General features: G+C 48.0%; 1 protein-coding gene and 1 long non-coding RNA gene across 2 annotated transcripts in view; both read right to left on the bottom strand.

The window, feature by feature from the left end:
- Positions 1-3,419: 3,419 nt before the first annotated feature.
- On the bottom strand, positions 3,420-4,449 carry LOC129604233 (uncharacterized). The gene is made up of 2 exons (XR_008694947.1): positions 4,308-4,449; positions 3,420-4,204 (listed from the first exon to the last, which is right to left on the bottom strand). It is a non-coding gene; the product is annotated as an uncharacterized LOC129604233 (long non-coding RNA).
- A 12,127-nt stretch (positions 4,450-16,576) lies between these two features.
- The window catches only part of tmtc2b (transmembrane O-mannosyltransferase targeting cadherins 2b), a 65,902-nt gene continuing 59,645 nt past the window's right edge, over positions 16,577-22,833 (bottom strand). Inside the window, exons 11-12 of the mRNA XM_029153389.3 lie at positions 22,644-22,707; positions 16,577-18,785 (exon numbers count right to left, since the gene is read on the bottom strand). Of these exons, the coding sequence (XP_029009222.1) occupies positions 18,606-18,785; positions 22,644-22,707 (244 nt within the window). The 3' untranslated portion in view covers positions 16,577-18,605. The remainder of the gene's footprint in view (positions 18,786-22,643; positions 22,708-22,833) is intronic.

The following is a 22,833-nucleotide window of genomic DNA, read 5'->3' as shown; positions in this document are numbered from 1 at the left end:
GCTTTCTGTCACCGGCCCTTTTGTCAAACCGCAACTTTAAATAGCAAATCCTAATCCAATGGCGCGTCGTTAGCTGAGTCGGGGTCGCCGTGAAACCCAATCAGCCGGTGCTAATGTTGGGAAAGATGAAACTTGTGGGAATCGAGACTGGCGTTGCCGCGGCGACGCACGTGCGCGTCTGGAATGCGCCTGTGCGCGTCTCTGTTCTGTGGTCCCGTGTCGTTCGCCCTCTCCAGCACCGGGTCTGCTTCGGCTCAGTGTGAAAGCGCCGCCGGCCCCGGCGCTCACCGCAGGTGGCCGGGCGGCGCCCCGCTGGTGGACGCAGCATCAGATAAAGCCCTGCCTCCGCTCTCGACTGTGGGAGACGTGTGGGAGTGGAGCTGCTCGGGCGTTGGTGGGTCTGTGCGAACTGGAGTCAGTGCTGAGATGTGAAGAGGAACCAGCTTCTGATTAAGCTGAGCTGCTGAATAAATACGTTGTTTGTGTATTTCCCTTGAATTCCTCCTGGTGGGAAGAACCATTTGATCACGCGCAGACCTCCGAACACAAGCGGACATTTTTATCTCATCTTAAAAGGATCAACCGCCACGTTCAGCTTCTTGTTTCTGCTCTGCACTTTGTATCTCGTCTCTCGCCTCGGCTGGATGGAGCGGGAGGTCTGGCACCAGACATCCTGATAATGAGGAGAAAATGAGAAGAGCGGAAACCCTGAAAGGAAATATCCCTTCAAATGTGCCCCCGTCTCCCTCCCTCGGCCCCCCCTCCCCCTCCAGCCTCTGCACCTCTGCTCCCAGGCTCACAGCGAGTCGGGCCCTCTGCACAGGAGCGCAGGAAGCTGGGCCGGGGGCCCAGAGCCAGGGGCCAACTGTGAGCCAGAGTCAAACTGACAGCCACGTTCAAGAAACCCGGAGGAAACCACCTGAGAGCACAGGGGCGCGACGTGAAAACCAGCACCCAGTGGATGAGCATAATAACGCGCTTTGTACTCGCTGCTCTTTTCATGTGGGAAACAATTAAGTAAATCTCTGTCTGGCACGAGCGGAGCCTGGGAAGGAGGCATTCTGGGGGCTTATGCGTCTTTTGGGAGGTTTGGTAAACCACAATCCGGAGGACTTTAAAGAAGCCGAGCTCTGTCACCGAGCGAGAACGTCAATCCCAGATGTACATGATGACGTGTGTCGTCTCTCATGTCTGACTGATGATGATGATGATGAAATACATCGTTTAGAAAAAAGAAGCCTGATTAATTTGATGCCACACACGTCTAACACACTAACAGCTGTTCTCACTGATATTATTCACTTTAACTATCATCCATGATCCCACAAAGAATTTAAAATTTAGTATTTTTGGTTGAAATGAGTGACTCAGGTTGTCTGAGTAGCAGCGGGTGAGCTAACGTTTGCTGTTGTGTAGACTTTAAGCTGGGAGCTAAATGAAGCAACCTGCGATTGAGCCGGTTTCGTGTAATTGAAAACACACTGTTGTGTTGTTGCGGCCCGGGACGAGGCCTGTTCTCTTTTTGTCCCGTGAATTATAGATTTAACATCTTCCACACTGTTCTCAACCTGCGCGCTCAGCTCCTTTAGGGGGTTTTCAACCGCATCTCTGTTGTGGGTTGTCCCAGACATTAGTTAGATGTTCAGAAATTGGGTTTTAAGTGTTGTGGAGAGATGTTATTTGTGTTTGGTGCATAAAGCGTGTTTTAGATTTGCGCTCTTACTGTAAATGTGAGCCCCGTGGGACGTCTGGCTTGACTTAGAAGTGGCCACCAGTCTGCGGAGCTGAAGGTTTCGTATCTGCCTGCTCCTCAGTCACCTCGGGCTCTAACACTGAGACGCTGGAGATCCAGCGAAGGACGAGATCACACACATGTCAACTTTGAAGCGACACGTTGTGCGTCTACTGCGTCGGAGAGAAAGTCACAGTTCGTTTGCTCAGCGAGAGAATCCGACTGAACCCGTGTTCATCATTCATGAGCTCCCACTGTAACCGTAGAGTTTAATACCGAAGGTTGATGTCTCGTCATTGCCAGTATCTGTTTCCAGCAGCCGGTGATTGATGGTCCCAGCGGCCGGCGAGCCCTGACAGCTGCTCCCTCGTCCCCTCAGTGGCCTTGCTAACCAGCGCCATAACCACATCTGACTGGACAACATCTGTGGAAGCGCTGGCGTCCTGCATGTGCGATGACAGCGATGATAAAGGAATCTGTCTTCATGGTCGCACAATCGTTCTTATTGCGATAACACCGCACAAAGACGTAGAAGTCGCTCATTTATTTCGACTTAAGTTTTAGAATTTTATCTTATCTATCGGGATTTGTGACGAACTCTTCGCACGCACCAGAAAGTCTCTCTCGTCCTCTGGAATATATTAACAAACATTTTAACTTTGCTTCGCGCGAAAAGTCGAGGCGCTTCATAATTCATGAAAAGACGACCAGATCCATAATTTAGAGTGTTCTGCGCACGGCGTCTATCAGGGAGAGCGGCAACACAACAAATCTATTTCTGTTACACATGCGCTGATCCATAATTCAGCTGTTAATGCAGAGAGGTGAGCGTGTCTCGGGCGGGAAACAGGAGGTTTCACGAGGAGCACATCAGAGAATGGGGAATCTTTGTGGACGGATGAGTCGGTGCGAGTGAAAACCGCGGGTTGTGGCCTGTCGCGCTGGAGTCTGCGGGACTCGAAGCCTATTACCGGGCGAGCGTGACGTCCGAGGCGGAGCCAAGCCGCCGCGAGGCTTCGGATGAGCTTGCCGCATTAAACATACATTACTGGGGATTTCGCCCGACGCAAAGTGGGACCGAGACTTCACGTCGAGTCAGACCGCGGCTCTGGCGCACGCGAGACTTAGTCTGATTATAAGACCTCAACATTAGCCAGCGCGCTGAGTCATTAAGAGGTCTGACGGGATCCACGTCATTGCCATGAATAATATCAGTCTTTCCTGCTTCGCTGCCAAACACATGGGTTGTTACAGTAGCTTCATATCTTAGTGCTTCACAACCTCCACACTTACAGTAAAACTTATACTGGTTCTTTTTTTAGCACAAGTTAAATAGAAATTATATAATTACAGTTAAAATTGTTATTTTGATGCCTTATATAGATACTGTAGTTGTATTAAAGTCAATATACAAGGCTGGATTTGATACAGTCTATCAATAACGGGGACCTAATTACATAATAGTTCCAGTTGTCCGTGCTGTGAGCTGTGGTATAATGGAACCTGTGTTTAATGCCTCTGTGCTATAAATCCTACTAAATGTTTTATGCATGGTGGGTGCAGACCAGAGGAAGGTTGTGGTGGTGGCTGCACATCGTCAGGGCTCCCAGGGCCAATAAATGCAAACATCGACCTTATGCCGACCTTTGTTAATACGGTGAAGTGATTTATGACAAAAGCAGGGATCCACCAGTTATAAAAAAACTTTTTTTTCAATATATCTTCCAAACCAGAACAGTCTGACTTTTGGAAAAAAAGTAATTCAAAGTAAAAGCATGACAGCGGAGATGAAACCTCTTGTGAATCGAGTGCTGGAAGAACATGCTGCAGAGTGAATCCTCTCGGGTTCTTTCCCCCCCTCAGTCGTCCTTCCCCGCACTTTCGCCCTCCACGGGGTGCGTTTATTTAAACGTGGCAATAACGGCACCGAGCACACGTGAGCCTGCGGAGAATTAGCTTCCGGTTGCAGGGAAGAGCTGCAATTACTCCGCTGGAGCGTCTCGGGGTCTTGGCTTCAGACGACCCGGGAATGTTTGATGAGACATCAAACAGGCTCCGGTGGACGCCAGGACACGCCCCCATCTACGTAATGATGGGGGCGTGGCTACGCAGGTGGTCCGCTCCTCTCCCGTCCACGTCGTCGTTACTAGCGCGTCTTCGCTGAAACAGCAGCTCCTCTTGTCCTCCTCACGCTTTTAGCGCCACTCACCCCCAGAACAGCTCTTTTCTCCGCTCCACAGCTGTTGCTGATTTCCTCTGGTTCCTCCAGGACTCTGACAGCTTCACCGCCACAAACCCCCGCTGCATCCCGGGTCCTCGATCCCGCCGGCGCGGCCTCGCTGCGGAGGAGCCGCCTGGATTTTCTGTGAAAACATTCTTCACGCACGTCGGCGAGTTCGAAGGCGAAGGGACGCGCCTCCGTTTGAACATATCCCCGCGTATATAAAGCGTCGCTGGGCAGAACCCAGATGTCTTGAGGTTGGAATAACGGGAGTAATAAATGAATTAAAGGCAAGTTCACAGATACTGAAACAAGGCCGCACCGCCAACCGGGGGCTTGTATAAAAATACTCACCGACGGCGGCCTCTCTGCCGGATTTGTGAATCTAATATTACACCGGCACGCGACGCGTGATAGCACCTGGAGGCTCGGACGCGTCGAGGAGCTCATTAATCACCGGCACGCAGTCGGTGCGCTCCGCGTGATGGATTGCGGCGTGCAAATCCCAGGAACGACACCCCAGCTGCGTGTCCCGCACGGCGTTCGCGTGTTTTTAACACGCTCTCTCGTTATGAATGACCCGACAGCTGATGGCGCGGCGACCGCGCACCGGCGTGGCGTGACCGAGCCGCGGGGGCGCGCGGCGGAGGCCACCTCCAGGCAGACGGCGGTGATGCGCTTAACATGTGCGCCAGGCGGCCCCCGCTGTAAAATAAATTTCCCCTTCAGGCCCGCGACGCGACTTCGTCTTCGGGAGCGCTAACATGCCGTGTAATCACGGCGCGCCTGCGAATGCCATTAGCCTGCCTTTGAAACGCGCGGAAGGAATGGGAGGAAGGAGGCCCTTTGAAAACAGGTGTGCGCGCGCGCCGGCTCCCTCCGCGCGGCGCTCTGACCACGCACGTGACATCCATCAAGAGGAGACACAATGCAGAAATGGGAGCGTATGCTCTCGCTAGCGGAGCCGCCGAGGTCCTAATCAGACAGGCGTATTTACAGTAGCCGCTCCAGTAGCTGTATCGCTTACTGTGTATGAAACAGAGTGTGATTGTACATTAATGGGCCCTGAAAGTGACCGTATTCCACCAAGGTTTGCCTTTAATTTGTCAAGTTAATGCTGCATTCAGCAGAATGGGCCCCACAAGGACCGACCTGGCAACCCACAGTAGAGCCCTTGTATTTCCCCTTTCGGTCCGTTTCTGCGTGGCCGTCCTTCCTTTCCTTCCTTGCCCATCTGTTTTCCTTTCCTTCTGTCCTCTCCACTTTATTTCTCCTCCAGCCCATTTCCTTTCCCTTCAGGTTCTACTCCGGGCGTCACTCGACTGAGACAAACGGCCCCTCTCACGCTGGCCTGGGAATCTCGGTCCACTTGAGATTAACAATGCAGAGGTGCAGCGGGCGGGGGTTACTTCAAGCACTGAGGGGAGAACCGTAGAAAGGGCACTTTTAGCAAGCTGTCCTCTGACACACCACCCACACGGCCCTAAACGAGGCGTTATCCTCCATCCTCAATCACCGGGATCGTTAAATCACACCCCAGACTCTCCTCTGGCCTTTCCCATCGCCGCGGCCGCTCTTCATCTTATTCAATTAAGGAGATTAATGACCCCGGACACCGCATCCAGGTTGACGTCCTGTCGTGGAGGACATGACTGAAATGTCACAGCGTGAGGGGGAACAGGAAGCGAAGTGATGGGCAGGGGATGTTCATTTACTCTGGACGCACGGCGATAAGCCCAAGCGAGGGAGCGCTTCATCCCTGTTTATGACGCCACCTGTTGCTTCCAGATCAGCGTTTGCAGTGAGAATCAGAAGCAAACGCTACGAGCGTTTTAACGCAAACGTTGTTCAGCGCTGCTCGGACTGTTTGATCTTCCGAGAAGGGCTCTTTTTCCTTGTTTGATGATAACCAGGTAAAAATGATGTCTCTCTATGACACCTGGAGACATGAGGCTACAGCTGTTTCCCACACAATTTCCCTACAATAGAAAAAGCAAATGAACTGGGGACTGATCAAGTGTTTCATCCGTCAAACTGTGGACCACAACTAAAAGGAAGCTCTGGGCAAAGGCTTTGAAGGCGCCTTGTTAGTCTTTCCACTAGAACTGCCACTGAAATGTAAATTAGGCGGTCAAAAAAAAAAAAGAACCCAAAAGCCTGTTAGAGTGGTAATATGAAAATAGGAAAAGGGAAGACAAAGGGTGAAAAGGCCACTTCGCTCGTCTGTTGTTCCGTTGCTAAAGGAAGCACAGATGCTGGAGGATAATTCAGTGGGAGCTGAATTAAAATTTAAAATGCACATTTTGAATGTCGGCAGGTCTCGCTAAGGGTGGGCTCTGGATGATGAGCTACTGGACCATATAGGGCCGTTATGGTGGAATGAAGCCTTTCATCTCCCGTCGAGTGCAGTTTGTATCAGGCCGTTCTGTCTGAAGGGCACAATAAAGATGGGAGAGGAGGCAGTTTCTGTTAATGCATTGTCACCAGAGGATGAATCACGAGGCGGACGCTGAATTCTGCCGAGTCATATTAAGTTTTAGCCTCCGTACTGGTCTCTGCAGCGCATGTGCTCGGCGTGAATGCTGTCAGTGGTTTAGCAGCGTTTTATAACAGAACGGTCCGTCTGCAGCAGTAATTCTCTGCACACGCGGGTTCCGCCTCTGCTCTTTCCGCCGCCGCAGCATCACACGTGAAATGTCACCGGGCGAGCGCCGAATGTCAGGAACACCTTCTGAAATGTGCTCGGAGTCCGTTTATCCAAACATCGCTGTTATGGTTTCAGCACGACTGTTTTCATTTCATTAACTACACGATCACATGGCTAAAAATAAAAAACAAGTGTAGCATGATGAATGATAGAAGCTAGGACAAATTATAGTGTGCGGAGGTTTGAAATATTCTGAGAAGTCGACCAGTGATTGTTTAAATGAAGAAAACTGCTTATTCGCTGCATCTGTGTAATGATGCAAATCATCATCACCCACAGAAACATGAACACGAACATGCATATACTGCTTCGTCTTTGCCGTCTGGCGCCGGCTCGGTTGCCACGACGCTGGTCTTCGAATTGCAGATTGGAGTTGACTCAAGCCGCCGCCGGCTCGTTTGTCTGTGGCAGGTGACTGACAAGAGCAAACACTCAGGCAGCCACGGTATTGTTCACGGGAGGGAAATCTCCTGGGAACCCCTTAACGGCTCCCCCCACCTTACTCCCCCTCCCACACACACACACACACACACACACACACATGCACTCAGAGGCCCTCGCCAGCAAACACAGACAGGATTGTCTGCCATTTGTTAGTATTCATTTCGTTCTGAGCGATTGTCAGGACGTGGACAGTCATTGTTCAGAATGTGTAGTGTGGTTTTAGGCGTTGTATAATGTGACAGTTATTGTTAGTAAAAGCGACTGGAGCCGGGTAATAAGCTTGTTAAAAGCAGCAAAGGAGTCGCGACAGCAATTTGGTATAACTGTAATAAAATGAAAAGCGTTTCTGCACAACCTCGCAAGCGGTTGCAGCAAAACCGAAGCCTTTTCATTGAACATTTCATCTGCTTCATCATACACAGACCTCCTCTGTGCATTGCTTATATAATTAACCTTTACTCATCTGCGAGAGCAGCAGCGCAGAGGAGCAAAACAATCACACAAGGCTTGATATGCACACATACAGTACAGATCCTGGCATGTGAGCTAATATGAGTGGAGGGACTCTCAGGTAGAGCTTTTCCAATTAATGCTACTGCAGTCGAGTCAAAATGCAGCTTCCCCAGAGCATCACTGTTTACGTGTTGTTTTACTCCGGTTAATGGCAAAGACTGATCAGTATTTTTTTACTTTTGTTGTTAGTAAAAAATTTAAATGACTTGTTTGAAAGAAGACTTTTAGGTTAGATGTTGTGTTAAGTGGTTGATTTCATTTGTCTGTGTGGGACGTGGGATTGGCGCATTGGCTCCAGTTGCAGGCAGCAAAGCTGTGAGTGTTTTGGCTCACGTGAAACGTGTCCTATGCTAATGAGCTGAACGCCTGCAAGGGAAAACAGACCAAATGAATTCTGAAATGTTGTTGAGGAGATGATGTTCACTTCAGTGCTATCTGCACAGCCAATCATAAACACGGCGGTCAGAGACTATTTTATTGATCCTCAGCGCTCAACCGTGGAAACATAAATTGCTCCTTCAGGATCTTTCAACTGTGCGAAGGACCAGAGGAGGTCAGTCTAAAGTACAGTACATGAATTTATTCATAAATGACAAAGACTGGTAAAGATGGAAGAGGTTTTTTAGCTAGAAATGAAGGAAAGTGACCTTCGTGCCTCAAAATCTAAAACTGGTGGATGCAACAAAGTAAACCGTGAATCCTTTTGTGGCTAAAACTGCAATTAGATCCCAAGAAAACCGCGTACGGTTGTGTTGCCAGTCCTTCGCTTCACATTAAATACAATACACAAAGGCCTGTGCAGAGTTTGCACCCTGCACTTGCTGCCATTCCTCAGAAAAAGCCCAGAGTCGCGGGCGAATGTGTGCTCAGAATCTGAGCAGTGATGCTTTCACCGTGCTATTTTTCAGCGGGATTGATACTGAGTGGAAGCGGAGGCAAACGAGCCGCCCGGCAACTCCATTAGCATAATTGCATCATTAATTGAGAATCCCTTTCACTCGGAGAAATAGTGGCTGGTGCTGGATGCAGCGTCTAGTGAAGTGAAAGGCTCCAAACACGGACGCTTGTAACAACCCAGAGAAATACCCGCTGCCTCATTAGGGCTATATCCCTGCAGGCCTCCTTCTCTGAATACAGGGGGGGTCTGACGCCTGTGAATGACAAACCCATGGTGTTTGGCAGAGTGGAGGCATTCAGGTGAAAGTTATTACACTTTTCTTCCCACACTCGGCTGCATAACTCAGCTCTAGTGTTTTCCCCCCACAGGGACACTCCACGTTCGAATGCGTCTCTCCAAGTAAAGCAGCAAAAAGCAGTTTGAAGGGCCATTCCCAAACTCCCGCCTCGTCTTTAATGAGGACGATCTCCCGGCGTTCCTGGCTGCTGATGTCACGACACAGGGTTGAATGAAGGGCTGCACGAGTGAGGGATCGGTAGCGGTTCTGAGCAGACGGGACGAGATTCAGAGCAGGTAAACTGAAAGGTGGAGCTTTAAAACACACTATTGAAGCTGCTTCACTGACAACAGTGCGTTGAAATAAAATACATAAATGATCATAATGATAAAAATTTGAATCGTCATTTTTTAAAATCCCTGTAATGGTTGTTGCTCCATGCTTTTTTTTGGCTAAATGAACAGAGCAGTGACATGAGAAGAACACAGCAGCTAATTATCACAGCAAAGCTACTTAACAATCCACAACCCAAAACGCCCGGAGACTCCCAGATGAAAACAAGCCAACGCTATTAATGTGTCGCGGTTGAAAACCAGTCTTTCACGGAGGCGTACAGTAAATGGGCTCTTTCAGATGCAATTACTGGGAACATTTCTGCATCCTGCATCGCAGAAAAATGATTCAGCTGCAGCCTCAGACGTATGAAGGAGTAAAAGTAAGAACAGTAGTTTTGAGCTCTCAGTTTGAAAATTCTTATTTTACTGCAGGTTAGGATTCTGAACTGTGAGCTACACATTTGTATTTATTTCACAGGGATGTTGAGATGTTCGGTTCATTATTCATGAATGATAAATAATGCATCAAGTATCACAATGGGTCAGCTGCACCGCTGCTCGTATTTTGGTGGAAAATTGAGGCAGATGCATCATAATACATTGTAGCTTTCTATTTTTGGTCTGCAGTGGAAATGAGCCTCTGACCTTTTTCCTTGACTTTCTGCACGAAATCAAACACATGACAGGGGAGAGACTTCTGGTTTCATTTCCAATGCAGATCTAATGAACAATGCCCACAAGGGAGGGTGGTCTCAGATTCATGGAAAATCAAATGGGCTTGAAGGTTTGTCTGTGTTTGTGTTGGATGGTAAAGTAAGTGATGAGTGACGTGGGAATTACGATTTTTGCCATGTAACCGTCTACATGTAACTGTGGACCAGAACAACAATATGCCTGAAACCTGTGTCGGTAAATACCGGTCGTTTTCAAACCTGTACGTTAAATGTTGCGTTTGAAGATACAGTAGAGGACACATGTTTGCTCATAGCCTCAATAAATGTCTAATGATTTAATATTGATCGCAATGTTTGTCTCGTGATGACACAACCAGGTTTGTTTGCACCTGTGTCCCACTAAACTTAAGCCAATCTTCGTTGAAAGGTCAAAGGTCAGACTCACTGGGAACTACATAAATATAAAATAAATGTGTAAATAAATAAACTACAACTACTACTTATTTTTTAATGAATTAAACATTTTATGAATTTTAATTATTATAATATAATATTTATTTTAATTAGTTTTAAATTAATTTATAAATTTTACCACCTTTAATTTGTTGATGACAACATTCACAAAAAGCGACAGAAATACTGAAAAGATTCTATCATTGCCAACATCTATTTTTTTATTACTGCCCATCTGACTCCCAGTTAACCTACCAGCATGTAAGTACAGTGTGGCTGCTGCCTGATGGATGAGTGGTTCTCACCAATGGAAATGGGTTCTGGGTTTCATGCTCATGACAAATGGAGCGTCCTGCCCACTGGGATCCTTTTACATGATAAGCTGCGTTTATTTCCCAAATGCGATTCATTGTTAGTACTCGGCGGACATCTGTTAAAGCTGATTACCAAAGCAGACCATTTTTCAGACATTGCTCTTTCATTCCTCCCTTTGTTGATCAGTGCTCCACCTCCCTCTCTTCCCCTTCCCTCCGATTCGAGCCCTGCTCCTCTGGCGGCCGTGTGGTGACGAGAGCCTCACACAGATCGCTGGTGTTTACGTTGCAGATGCACGGTAAGCTTTTCCTACAACATATGAAACCGCTCGAAGGGACCCGTGTGCCGAAGATGGTTTAGATCGTGTTTGCCTGCGTGTAAATATTTGGTTTCCATCAAATAAAGCATGTGAAGGCTCGTGTCTGGTTTTATAGTAACACAACGCCACCACAAAACACATCGACTGGATCAAATCTACGATAAAGCCTCGCGATACAGCGCTGACAGCGTGATGTGACAGCTGTCGTCAAGGTTAGAGAAGGATCATGGTTTCAACAAATTATAGTTAAACTGATTGTGATCTTGATAAACCATCAAATATTGTGTGCGCACAAACGTGGTTAAAATGTTGAAACGCTGTGAAAAACGGGCCTTGAAAGCATCATTACCAACGTGAACGTAAAGCCAGAACACGAGCCAGTGTTCTTGTCATATTTTAATTCTCCGCCGTGGCCGTGTGCCAGAGCTCTCCTGTGGTCCGCTGTTGTTGTGTACCGATGTTCTTCATCGCTCAGCCTCCACATGTCGGCTTCTCTCTCTGAGGCAAAGGTCGCCGTTGTCATTCACCACTGCCGGTCGTGGGGGGCTGGGCGCATCCTCATGGGGGGGGGGAGGGGGTCTAGTCAGTCTCTCAAATATCACCTCTCGTCACGTTCTGCATCCATAATGAATGCTACCAGGTTAATTGGGGGGCCGAACTGCCACAGCGGCCTCAGCTGCGAGCTCTCTGGAGCCGCGGTGTAAACAGGGGACGCGGCACTGAAGCCCACTTTGAACAGGCTGCTCCCACTGCGACGCCACATCAAATGTGACGAGCTCCTTTTCAACTCGTCCGTAGATTCCCGTTTAATCATTCCCGAATCACGTGCGCCTTTCACATGTGGTCTCCTGCACCGGGGGCTAATTGGGAAGTCTGGCCAATGTGGCCCACAGATGTTCATTTGAGGGGTCATTTGCTGTAAATGTTGTATTAGCACGAGCGCTTTAGATGCGCGACCCCACTCTGATTTACGGCCTACTGGGGCTGCAGGAAATTGTGGTGAGCGTGTTATTGCCCCGTGCAGTTCGCTGGACATCGTCGTCCACTCGGGACAGAAGCTACTGATGCAGCCTTAATTCACTGCAGCCGTGCTCACTGTTCAGGTACCTTACAATCCAAGCTGAGCCATGAATCACGAAGAACCCCCACAGACCCGTCCTGCCTCCGCACCTCCCCCGTTCTGTCTGCCTGTGCGCCGGGACGAGTATGTGCTTTACATCTATCAGGATTTGAACACTTCTGCCTCAGAGCCGTGGATCTCAAAACAACAAACAGTGAAGGTTTAATATCAGCCACACGGGGCCTCCTGTGTGACCCGCTAACAAACAGCCGACCTCCGGGTTTGTTTTGTAAATTGAGAGGAAATCCACTTCCATGTGTGCGAGCGGTAATGGTTGGGGTTTACATGCCCCTGGGAAGCTTGAGTTAATCTTAATCCCTTTCATTGATTTCCTGAACACCTCCGACTCACACGCTCACATCTGCGGACAGAGCAGCTGTTCAGCCGAGATTTGAAAGGACCTGAAGGAAACTCGGTTTATGGAACGATCAGTGGGATCATGTTTGTTTCTATTAGCTTATTTCATATCACACTGAACTGTGCTGATCCTGTTTCTCAAAGTCTTTCTGGTTTAACTCCTTATATATTCTATATACTTTGAATCCCACCAGAAATGAACGACACACTACCTATTTAAAGCTCACTATTGCTGCAGCAAACGCGGACGCTCCACATGCTGTCATATTTACATCTTATTGGAGGTCGTCACGCAATTAAGGTCCAAACCTTGAGTCACAAATGTGTCAAAATGTGAAACGTCGTCTTCCACATCCACAGTGAAACAACGGGAGGCGACGAGCGCAGACGGCCGTGGAGGCAACGCGGTTCGGTCGCCGCTGTTAAAGCAATTAACGGCGGCGACTCTATTTCAGCCAAATAAACACCTCATCACCGCAACGGGCTGAAAGTCAGGCAGCGATTTCACTGCGTAAGCAAAAGGCCGTGGCGTCAGCGGCTCGAACGCGTGCATTCCTGCGTCTGTCACGGGGGGACGTCTGGGGGACGTTTCTGTGGTGAGAACATAAAGCATATTTATATGCACCGATGCGTTTGTTTGAATTCAAAATGCCATTAAAAGGCAGAAATGTAATGTTGGAATAAGAATAAACCGTCCCGGGACACCTCAGGCCTGCTGGTAGGTGTCCAAGCCGCAGCTCTGAGGGATTTTCCATTGGAATTTCACATCGGACCCCTCAGGGGGCCTCCGGGCTGGAACCTTGGTGCTTAGTAGCGTCTCGAAGCCTATTTGCAAATTACCTCTTTCACCTGAGTGGAGGCTAGAATAACACGCAGCAGCTCGCCGACTGTCCAAGAGCCCGGCTACCGCGGGGGGAGGAGGTGTGGGGCAGAACCGGAGGGGGCGTCCGACCCGGCGGGTCCGGGCCCGCTCATAGAGACCCGTTGCTCCCTCCGCGGTGTCCCGTTTCTGCCATTCAGAGGCGTTTAAAGGAAGTGTCCAGAGCCGTTAGCCGCAGACGTTTTAGTGGGTTTTGACGTGGCCGGGTAATAAAGCAGACTGGATCCGCATGATGGATGGAGGCAGCGGTTCAGCGGGACAGGTTGCCTGCCCTGATGGGTCTCTGAGGAACTCAATCAGCCAGTCCCACCGTGCGAAAAGGATAAATAAGAAGCTGGACGACCAATCTGAGAAATAGCCGGGCGAAAAATAAAATTAAATAAAAAAAACAGCAACAACCCCTTTTAGCAAGATGATGAACCTAATGAGGAACGAAGGCCGTGAAGCAGGGACGCATGTAAAACGCATCTTTATTTCCGCGTGCGGTGCAGGGTGGCGAACGCAGCCCGGTCTCACACCACATATTTACTGCACGGCTCAAACTGCAACTTATTATTTCAGGGTATATTTATCCCCCAGTGGAAACTGGCCGGAGTATAGAGAAACGCACGTCAGCGTAAACCTCCACTTAACACGTGGGAGCGTAGCGTTTTAAACAGCTGGACGCGTCACTATGGCGGCGGCGGTTCCGACGCGCACGCTTTAATGGCGCGAGGGAGGTGCCTTAACGCGATCAGGAACAACGGTGGAGCTGCTGGAGGGGAACGGGTGCAGCTGTCAGGAATGTACTGACGGAGAGCTTGGACATGAACTGGAACAAGAAGCACCCAATCTGAACAGAACCGAGCTCCGAACCCCACGATAAACCGCATTCACACGTACAGCGTGTTCCATCTGTCCGTCCCCGCACCCGAAGCCTCCTCTGCGCGCACTCTGCGCATCACAGGAGTCATTTCGCTCCCGAGCGGCCGCGGCTCTGATCTTCTGGCGGAGACGCTCTCAGGGAGCGCCGAGGCCGCGCTGGACGGGCCAACACGCACCAATAAATATTGTCCCGCAGAGGCGAGCGCGCAGGCGGCCCGTGTGATGGTCCGAGTGGAAAGCCATCTGTCTGGAGGGGAGCCCGCTGTTTTGACAGCGCGCCGCTGGATCTTCACATCTCGCCCCTGACTCTGGAACTAATCGATCGCTGCGTCGTAACACGCACCTGCTTCCACTCGGACCGACACACACACACACACACACACACACACACACACGGTGGTTCTTCTTCTTCGCGTCGCTGCCCACACAACCTAAACAAAGCACCTTTTGTCACAGTGGACGTAAAATGGATTACTTCCCAAAATATGTAGTCACGTCCACTTGCCAATAAAACAACACAGAGTGGTGTGTTCAGGGACCCGCTGGGGCCGGACTGTTAATAGCGCTGTGCAAATCCTCGGGGGTGGCCTTTTTTTTGGAGGTGAGGATCTGGGTTTTGTCTCAGACTCCTAGTTTGTGCTAACACTGTGCACCTGCGCGAGCGAGCGCACGTGAGCGAGGTTCCACACACACACACACACACACACACACACACAAAGGCACAGGCGCGCGTGCGTGCGTGCGTGCGTGCGTGGCCCGAGCTCCACACAGAGAACCGGGGAATGCAGAGCGCGCGCCAACAATACGTCAGAGCCCAAAACGGCCGTCGGAGGATTCCTCCATGAACCGTAAATACTGACGTTTGGGTAGGTCTTGGCACCGAAACGTCCAATTTGCAGTTCCGAAAAATCACACGCATCAGCGAGTTCAGCTTCAGACTTCTCCGTAGACATTTTCCAAACACGCGCTGGACTCCGCGCACTTGTCAGTGGGCTGGTGCGCAGCCTGAAAGCCAAACACGGAGCGCCGCGGCGTTGAAGTGAAGATTAATGGCGCGGACGACGGAGAGCCACCCGACGCATGGGCTCCTTGGCGCGAGCCAGAGCTGCGCGCATGCGTCTGAATAAGAGTAACGGCTCCGTCCAGGCGTAATTACGCGACACGTCACAAACTGCACTTTAATGAGCCCTTTGTATTCGCAGTTAGTTCCCGCGGGTCGCTCACGCTGGACGCACTGCGCCAAAGAAAGACAATTTCCTTTCTGGATATCCAAACACCGTGGCAGTAATATAAAGCAGAGTTCACGTCTCATGCAGGAGCTTCACCTTAATGCTGCTTCTATCAAGCAATAACAGCGACGGAGGGGAGCGCTTCTCGGCATCACGCACAGCGTTCCGCTCCGAAGCAGCCGTGAGCTCGAGCGCCTCACATCAAAGCGGCGGCGGCTCATCCGCACAAGCCCCAAAACATTTGCTTGGTAACAGTTGGGAGATTAAACCGATCACAGTAGTAATGAGGAAATTCCTTTCTTCGAGCTTCAACTCGCCGAACCCGCGGAGTTCTAACCTGCTGTGTGAGTCGCACGAGTGGAAGGCAGGCGTTTTTAATGTCCTGGGTTCTGGATGCAGCGAACCAATATTTTTCTAATGCAGCGAGAGAACGGTGTAATATTCCCAGTAAGGAAGTCAAGTTGCACAGGAGACGCTTCTCCTTTTAAAGCCATGAATCTGTCACGTCTTGTGTTCTTATATCTTCTTTTAATCTTTTAACTTCTGCAACCAACCACAGACTTGGTTCAATGTCATGATGACGTCACTAAAAGGCACGGGCAGTAGATGAATTTAGGAAGGCCAGCAACAGTGTGGGCGGTATTTGTGTTACAGGACCTTTTAAATCATAGCCACAACTGTGAGCCTCATGGTGCACAGTGTCAGAGGATTAACATCAGGAGAGACGGGGGCAAAATGAAGTTGTGGATGTAAATCTAGCAGGTATCTGATGAGGGGTGATGGGGAGCATGTTGTGCATGACGTGCACCTGTGTCAAGAAATGAAGGTAAGTGGATGTGTGCATTCCAGCCCAGCAAGAAAAGGGCGTCACATTGAGCAGACCTCTCATGTAGACTTCACAAGCTGGACGGCCTCGTTTCCGGGGGAAACGTCTTTAGCTTCTCAGTGGGGTTCGGATTCTGGTGGGAGGCTGGAAAAAAGCCACAGCGGCCATAGGCGCACACTGTGTTACTCCTTCCACATGGGAATGTTTACACGTCTCCTTTGTTGTTCGAACATCAAAGTGCAGGAGACTCCTCGGAGTTGATTTTATGACGTTTTATGAAACCTGCGGGGGGCGGACTGCTCTACGAGCGTGTAGGACCACCCCATTAGGTCTGACAGGTGAAGGGAATGTGTTGAAGATCAAAAAGATTCATTCACTGCGAAGCAAAATCAAAAATTGTTGCACAGAGAGCTGAGCAAAAGCAGAACACCATAAATTTATTGTGGAAAAAAAGCAAGACGGGGGGAAAAGGTTCTATTCTTGCACATTGTTCATCTTCATGATACAAAAATGAGAAAACGGCTACAAATCTTGATAATTTATACAAATACAACAACTTTCAAAAATAAATCTTTAATTTAGTAAACGCTCTGTGAACAGGTTTCTGCAGTAACACTCTTCTCGAGATCCCTGAGGACGGACACAGAGTGGAACGCGAGGCTTTTTTTTTTTTTCCTTTTACATTTTCTTCCATCGTCACTCAAGCAATAACAATTAGGAGTGTTTGTTCATAAACACTTTATATACACACAGGAGAAATTAACACATGGCTTTTGTGAGATGTGAGGCCCAAATGGAGTGAACTGCGATCCTTTCCCCAAACGTTCCTCTAGTGGCCATAACAGTGAAAATCAAAAACCGTTGACACCACAAATTTGCTGATTTTTTTTCCCAGCAACGACCACAAACAACTCGTCTGGTCACTTCCTTCATTTTACATATACAAACACAGTACCAGCTGGTTCTGTTGCTATGGAAACGCAAAGCAATAACTTACAACATAACAAACTAAAGACACAGGAAGCTCGGGAGGTTTGTGGCGGTGGTAGCGATTATGATCACAAACACTACACATGTTCTTCTGGGAAGGTGCCGTCAGATGCCGACATCAACAAACCAACACACAGATCCTACCTGCACCGAATATATACAAAACGAGACCTTAAGACTGTTGATGTGTGAAATACTTCATGTTTGAACCACCTTAAAACTTCCATTTTAAGCCTGGCTATTTTTTTGCTGAATGATTCTTGAAGCTATAAGCAAAGTAAGTATATATTAAGATTCATTTATACAAAGGTAATGCAATTAGTTTCATACCAACACAAACATAGGTGTTGCAATACTTCCCTTAGACATGCTACCACAGAGCACAGGTCTGTGAAAAGCTTCTTGTATTTGGTTTTAGGACCTCCTTCATGTGTTTCAGCTCGACTTCTTCGTAGCAGCGTCAGGTGCGTGGGGGTGAACGTGTCCCCGAACGCACCGTACCGGCCTCTTCGTCTGTGACTTCCATGGGAAGCTTTTCGCACTGTTGTCAACAGGTTACCGTGGTGACTTTGTTTCTTCATCAGTGAAGAGAGAAAAAAACAAAAAACCAAGCTGAAGTGGTAAATATTGCCACCTGCATGCTACTGTACACTTCTATTATAAGGCATTACAGTGTGAAAAGAAAATCACTCCCTTTGCTTTTACAGGCGGTTGTTGTGCTGCGGTGTGCTGATGCGTTTAATTCCCTTTTTCAAGTTTTGACCTAATGCGAAAAGATCTGCTACAAATGCTTTTCCAGCAATGGCACTCATTTTTATACCTTCATTATGAAGCGTGTTTCATCCCAAGAGTAAAACAGAACGGCTCCATGGACTTGAAGAGACTCTCAGGCTACAGATTAAAACTCGATTAACATGATTATTCTTTGAATTACTTAAGTTACCTTATTTTCTCATGCTTATCAAGATGGAAAAGAAAAAAAACATTATTAAAGTAGTGGTGGTAAATACCCTCACTGCAGCTCTCAGACTCAACTCTCAACTGTCTCTCTGGCTGCTTGGGCTCATTCATCCATTTGATCTAGAAAAAAACAAAGCTAAGCAAAAAAGCGCTGACTCATCACAATTGTTGAAGGGTGTACCTACTGTAGGGTCTTACGATAACTTCAAGTGCTCTAGGTGTAAAAAAAAACAAGTGTGTTAATTTTGACGGAAAGTTCTTAAGAGTCCAAATGCCATGCACCGTAGTGCCGGCCAAACTGTGAGTGATGCTCCTGAGGAAAGCTGCTGGCCTGAGTTGTATGAGAAGCTCAGAAGTCCTTAGGTGGATGGAGCAGCACAGTAACAACCCCACCCCCGCGTCTCCTCCATGGGTCCCGGAGGAGAGGACGTGCATGCAGGCCCTTGCCCAGGTCTGGCATCCGCACGGCGAGTAGGTGGGCAGGGGTGAGCTCAGGGGCTCGTGGTCCTCAGGCCCTGTTTCTCCATGATGTTCCACAGCTTGCGCAGGTTGGACTGGGTGATGGCGTCGTCCGGCTTCAGCTGAAGTGCTCGCAGGTAATTGGCCTCGGCTTCTTGGAGCTTCCCGTTGAGGTGGAGGATCGCGCCCAGGTTCATCAAAGCTGCAGGATACTGAAACGAGCAAAGGTAAAGACAGATAAAAAAAACACATAGAATTAGAACATTCACATGGTTTGAGTTGCTACAACAACATGCTACTGCTTTCTTCTGTCAGATCAGACTGTGGTCCAGTGTTTGGAGCCTTGTAGCCAGGCTGTTCTGCGTGTCCCTGTCTCTTGTACATCATGTAGCATCACATGCTGAAAGGGAGTAACCGCTACTTTGAAGTGGCTCTAGATGGATGTAGTGTATACTTCTACAGTACTGGTGCCAAGAGGCAAAATCATCATTGATGACACGGAGTGAGTCACAAGGACACAAGTATAGGAAAAGTGTCTGGGATGCAATCACAGTGAGGTCTGATGAATCCAGGCCAAGGGAGGGGTCCCATCTGATCCCCATTTTAGTCTGAAGTGTGGAAAGTCTGTCAAGGAGCTACTGCCTTCCTGCTTGTGAGACTATTGCAATTTCTACATTTGTGAGAAACAATGAATCGCAATTACAAAGACTCTTTAAATGAAAGAGTCTTTGTAAAAGGGGCCAATCATGGGATTTAATAGACGTGTTTGGGTCTTTTTCCTATAATTATCACCCCATCCAATACATCTTTGTCACACACAATGGCACTTGATTATGGCATCTTGTCATCTGCTAACGTGACGCACCGCAAGCTTTAATTTCTTTCTCATGGTCCATTTACCACTCACTCAAAGCAGGACTCTTTGCATGAGAAAAAGTGTTTCTCTATAAATGTGTGGAAGTGAAAATCAGAACCAGCAACAGCGGAGCTGCTGAAAAACAATCCATAGCTTGTAAAAGCAGACGAATGAGTGAGTTACATATAAACAAACAATACAGACTCTAGAATAACGTATCATCTCTGATACATAACGGAACAAAGGCATTTTCAGGCTGTGTGGCCGTCTGTTATGCTTTATCTAGTTTCAGTGGGAATAACGTCTCTAATAGGCTGATTTTCATGCAGGGAGAATTAAATAGATAATAAATCAATGAGACTGTGGCACAATCTGCAAGAGGAACCACATCTCCGCTTGTCGCATATAAAATGAACTTAATGCTGTGGCCGGAGTGAGGGTTGGCACGGCCGACACTTCCACCGTTGCACCGTGGCTCCAAATGTGCTGCGTTAAGTTACTAGAGACTCGCTGGAAATGTACAACTGCAATATTCCTCTTGAAGAAAAACCTCGGTTTTTCAATTACTATTCACAGGAGCAGCCAGAGGTCTTGATTTTAATGGTGGGGGTAATTTTGAAACTGTTGGGGCTAAGAGCTGCCTCCTGTTTGACCCCGCCATTTTGAGGGTCGCACCACAAGATCGGTGAGGGATCAATTTGCAACTTAGGAATCTTTACTAGTCAGGGATATAGAAGCCAAAATACAAGTGATTATACATGTGAGCTTAGTTGAACGTGACAGTAAAAGGGGCCACACATGAGTTTTATGTATGCAGTATGAATGTGACAAGTACGTCTTGGTCTATATTGGAAAATTACAGTTGATGCCATGTAAAGCTGCTGCTGATTCCATGTTGCGTGAACTGCAATTATCTCTTAGCGTCAGTGTCTCTTCAGAGGTCGGCGCGTTCATAATACAGGATGCGTATGTGCATTTGGTTTCGCTCCTTCTTTTAATGATATTTCAGGCACATCATATTATTTCTATTAGTTTAATGCCGTGAAACGACTCAAAGGACACAACAACACACTGACGAAGGCTGAGTCAAAAAGAAAGTCTGTCCAGACCACAGGACGGTTTAGATTATTCCTAGTACAAAGTCAGAATCAAGTAATTTGAGATGCCACTTTATGTGTATGTGAAGTGTAAAGTAAACTAAGCTGACGTAAACAGACAAACCTCCTTTTATTGTATCCGCCTCCACAAATAGCAAAACACAACAAATAGGAAACAAGCAAAGGCTGCTGGGTAGGAAATCATCGACCTCTGGTTTTCCTCTGAATGCAGCTGCAACAGAAGTTCAAAAGACTTTTCTCTTCGCCCATGCACAACTTATCAATTCCAGACCTCGGCTTCCCCCCTCCAGTCTCCTCCGTAGGCTCCCACCTTTCCTCACCCAAGAGTTCTGTCCCGAGATCATATTGTTAAGAATCTGGTGATTTATACTCCCGCCCCTGCATTATTCCTCACCCTTGTAACACTCTGCAAAATGTTCCCTTGTCAAAGGCTTCCAATTTTTTCCTCATTTCCTGCTGCCCTGTAGCCTCTCTGCCTCCTTACCCTTCCCAAAACTGGCATGTAGCAGCAGAGGCGCGGCCAGATGTGAAGCATATTAGCCTGAACATAAAGCGACTTATGCTACAGTACAATAACTAGGAGAGTTGACTTTAAAGCTGCACTGGAGAATGACCTCCCTATTAAGACAATTGGTATATAGAAAGAATATCTATACACGCATATAGGAGGAACTCTCAAATGAAAGGCTGAGGGGAGGAAACCAAAGCAAATCAAGTATGCAATAGGATCTTGAAAGAGTTTTAGTGCTAAAGAACAGAATCCCTTGGGTGTTGAAAGTTGTCCTCTAACACTCAGAGCAACAAGACATATGTGCTTAATATAAAACAGCAGTATCTCTGAGTGAAGAGTTAAGTTGCAGTTAACCGTGACGTGACGTATGAAGAGTGACAGGGTACACGTCTCTAGTCAAGTCACATTGTAAGGAACACCAGGCAAGGGCTAAAGAAGATGGATGAAGACGCTACTTTCTAATTTTCTCTCAGCTGTAAGCAATAGAAATGACAAAAGGAACTCAAACAAAAAGCCAAAGGAGCGTCTCTGTGTTTGGATAAGAACATCAAAAGCGTGTTTGTACAATTAGAGATTCCAAGAAGCCGCCGTGGGAGAATTAAACTGATCTGGCCTTTAAATAGAGCTGCGGTGAAGGCAGGCGGCCTCGGCGCGTCTTCTACAAACGTACGCGTCCTCCACAGGATGACACGACAGCAGCTTTCTCTGCGGCACAAACCATCTTTGCACGGAAAGAACGTTACATTTTCATTGCTCTCATGTGACAATCACGTCCTTTTGACTGCGTCTGGCACAGCGGGGTGCACTGAGCGACTCACCTGGGCCTCCACTGAACGGCAGCTGACCCGTGTACAGTATGTGACCAGTTTGTGCAGAATGTGTGTTTTGTCCGTAAGAAATGCATTCTCACTGATCCCTTATACATGAGAATTTTTTTCTATTTTTCATCTGGATTTAATTAAAAACACTGGCACGATGCTACATTTGACACTGCAAACAACAAAAAAGACAGGAGCTCAATTTCATGGTTTCTGTGAATTCTGTCCTACGGTCCGTCTTGTTTGTCACTGTTTGTATATGTTCTACCAGAGACGTGCGGTCGCAGAACCAAACTGTATTGTCTGTATAATGTCGTCCAGACATATTTCGATGATTAATCCTTGCCTGTATTTTCTCTAGTCAAGACACAGGAATAAATAGGGAAACTCGGTGAGCACATGCCGAACATATTTTACTCCCCTTGCAGCCTTCGGTTAAACAACGCAGCCCCTCCTCTTAGAGCTCTGAGAGACTGGGCCCCATTCATTTTCAAGATGTCAAAGTCCCCTGACTGAGTGTTATTATCATTATTCTTTTCAATCTACTCACCCAGACCTCTCCTTTGAAGTTGGTGATGGATGGTACACAAACAAACCTGAGCTTAGTCTTAACCTAGACCTTATTTCCAACAGCCACTGACAATAAAGGCAGTTGTCAGAAGGCAGACTGGGCAGTGCTAATACCACAAAGCCACCCAGACTGATTGCACAGTGTCCATCGGGGTAAATAGTAATGGAGATGATTGGCTTGTCATGGGTGTACTTACATTGGGTCTAAGGGTCGCTGCTTGTCCATAATACTTCTCGGCTGCCTCGTTTAGGCTGGCTTGCCTGCAATGAAAAGACAGGAAGAGGGGATCGTTACTCATCTGTGTTGGTCCAAGCTCCAGATGAGACGCTGAGCACAAGTAAACATGCAGTTTACTCGCAGCCGAGGGGGTCACTGAAAAACAGAAA

Source organism: Betta splendens, chromosome 6 (genome assembly GCF_900634795.4).
Source record: "Betta splendens chromosome 6, fBetSpl5.4, whole genome shotgun sequence".
Classification (NCBI taxonomy): domain Eukaryota; kingdom Metazoa; phylum Chordata; class Actinopteri; order Anabantiformes; family Osphronemidae; genus Betta; species Betta splendens.
Note: the sequence above shows the minus strand (reverse complement) of the source record. Positions and strands in the feature narration are given on the sequence as shown.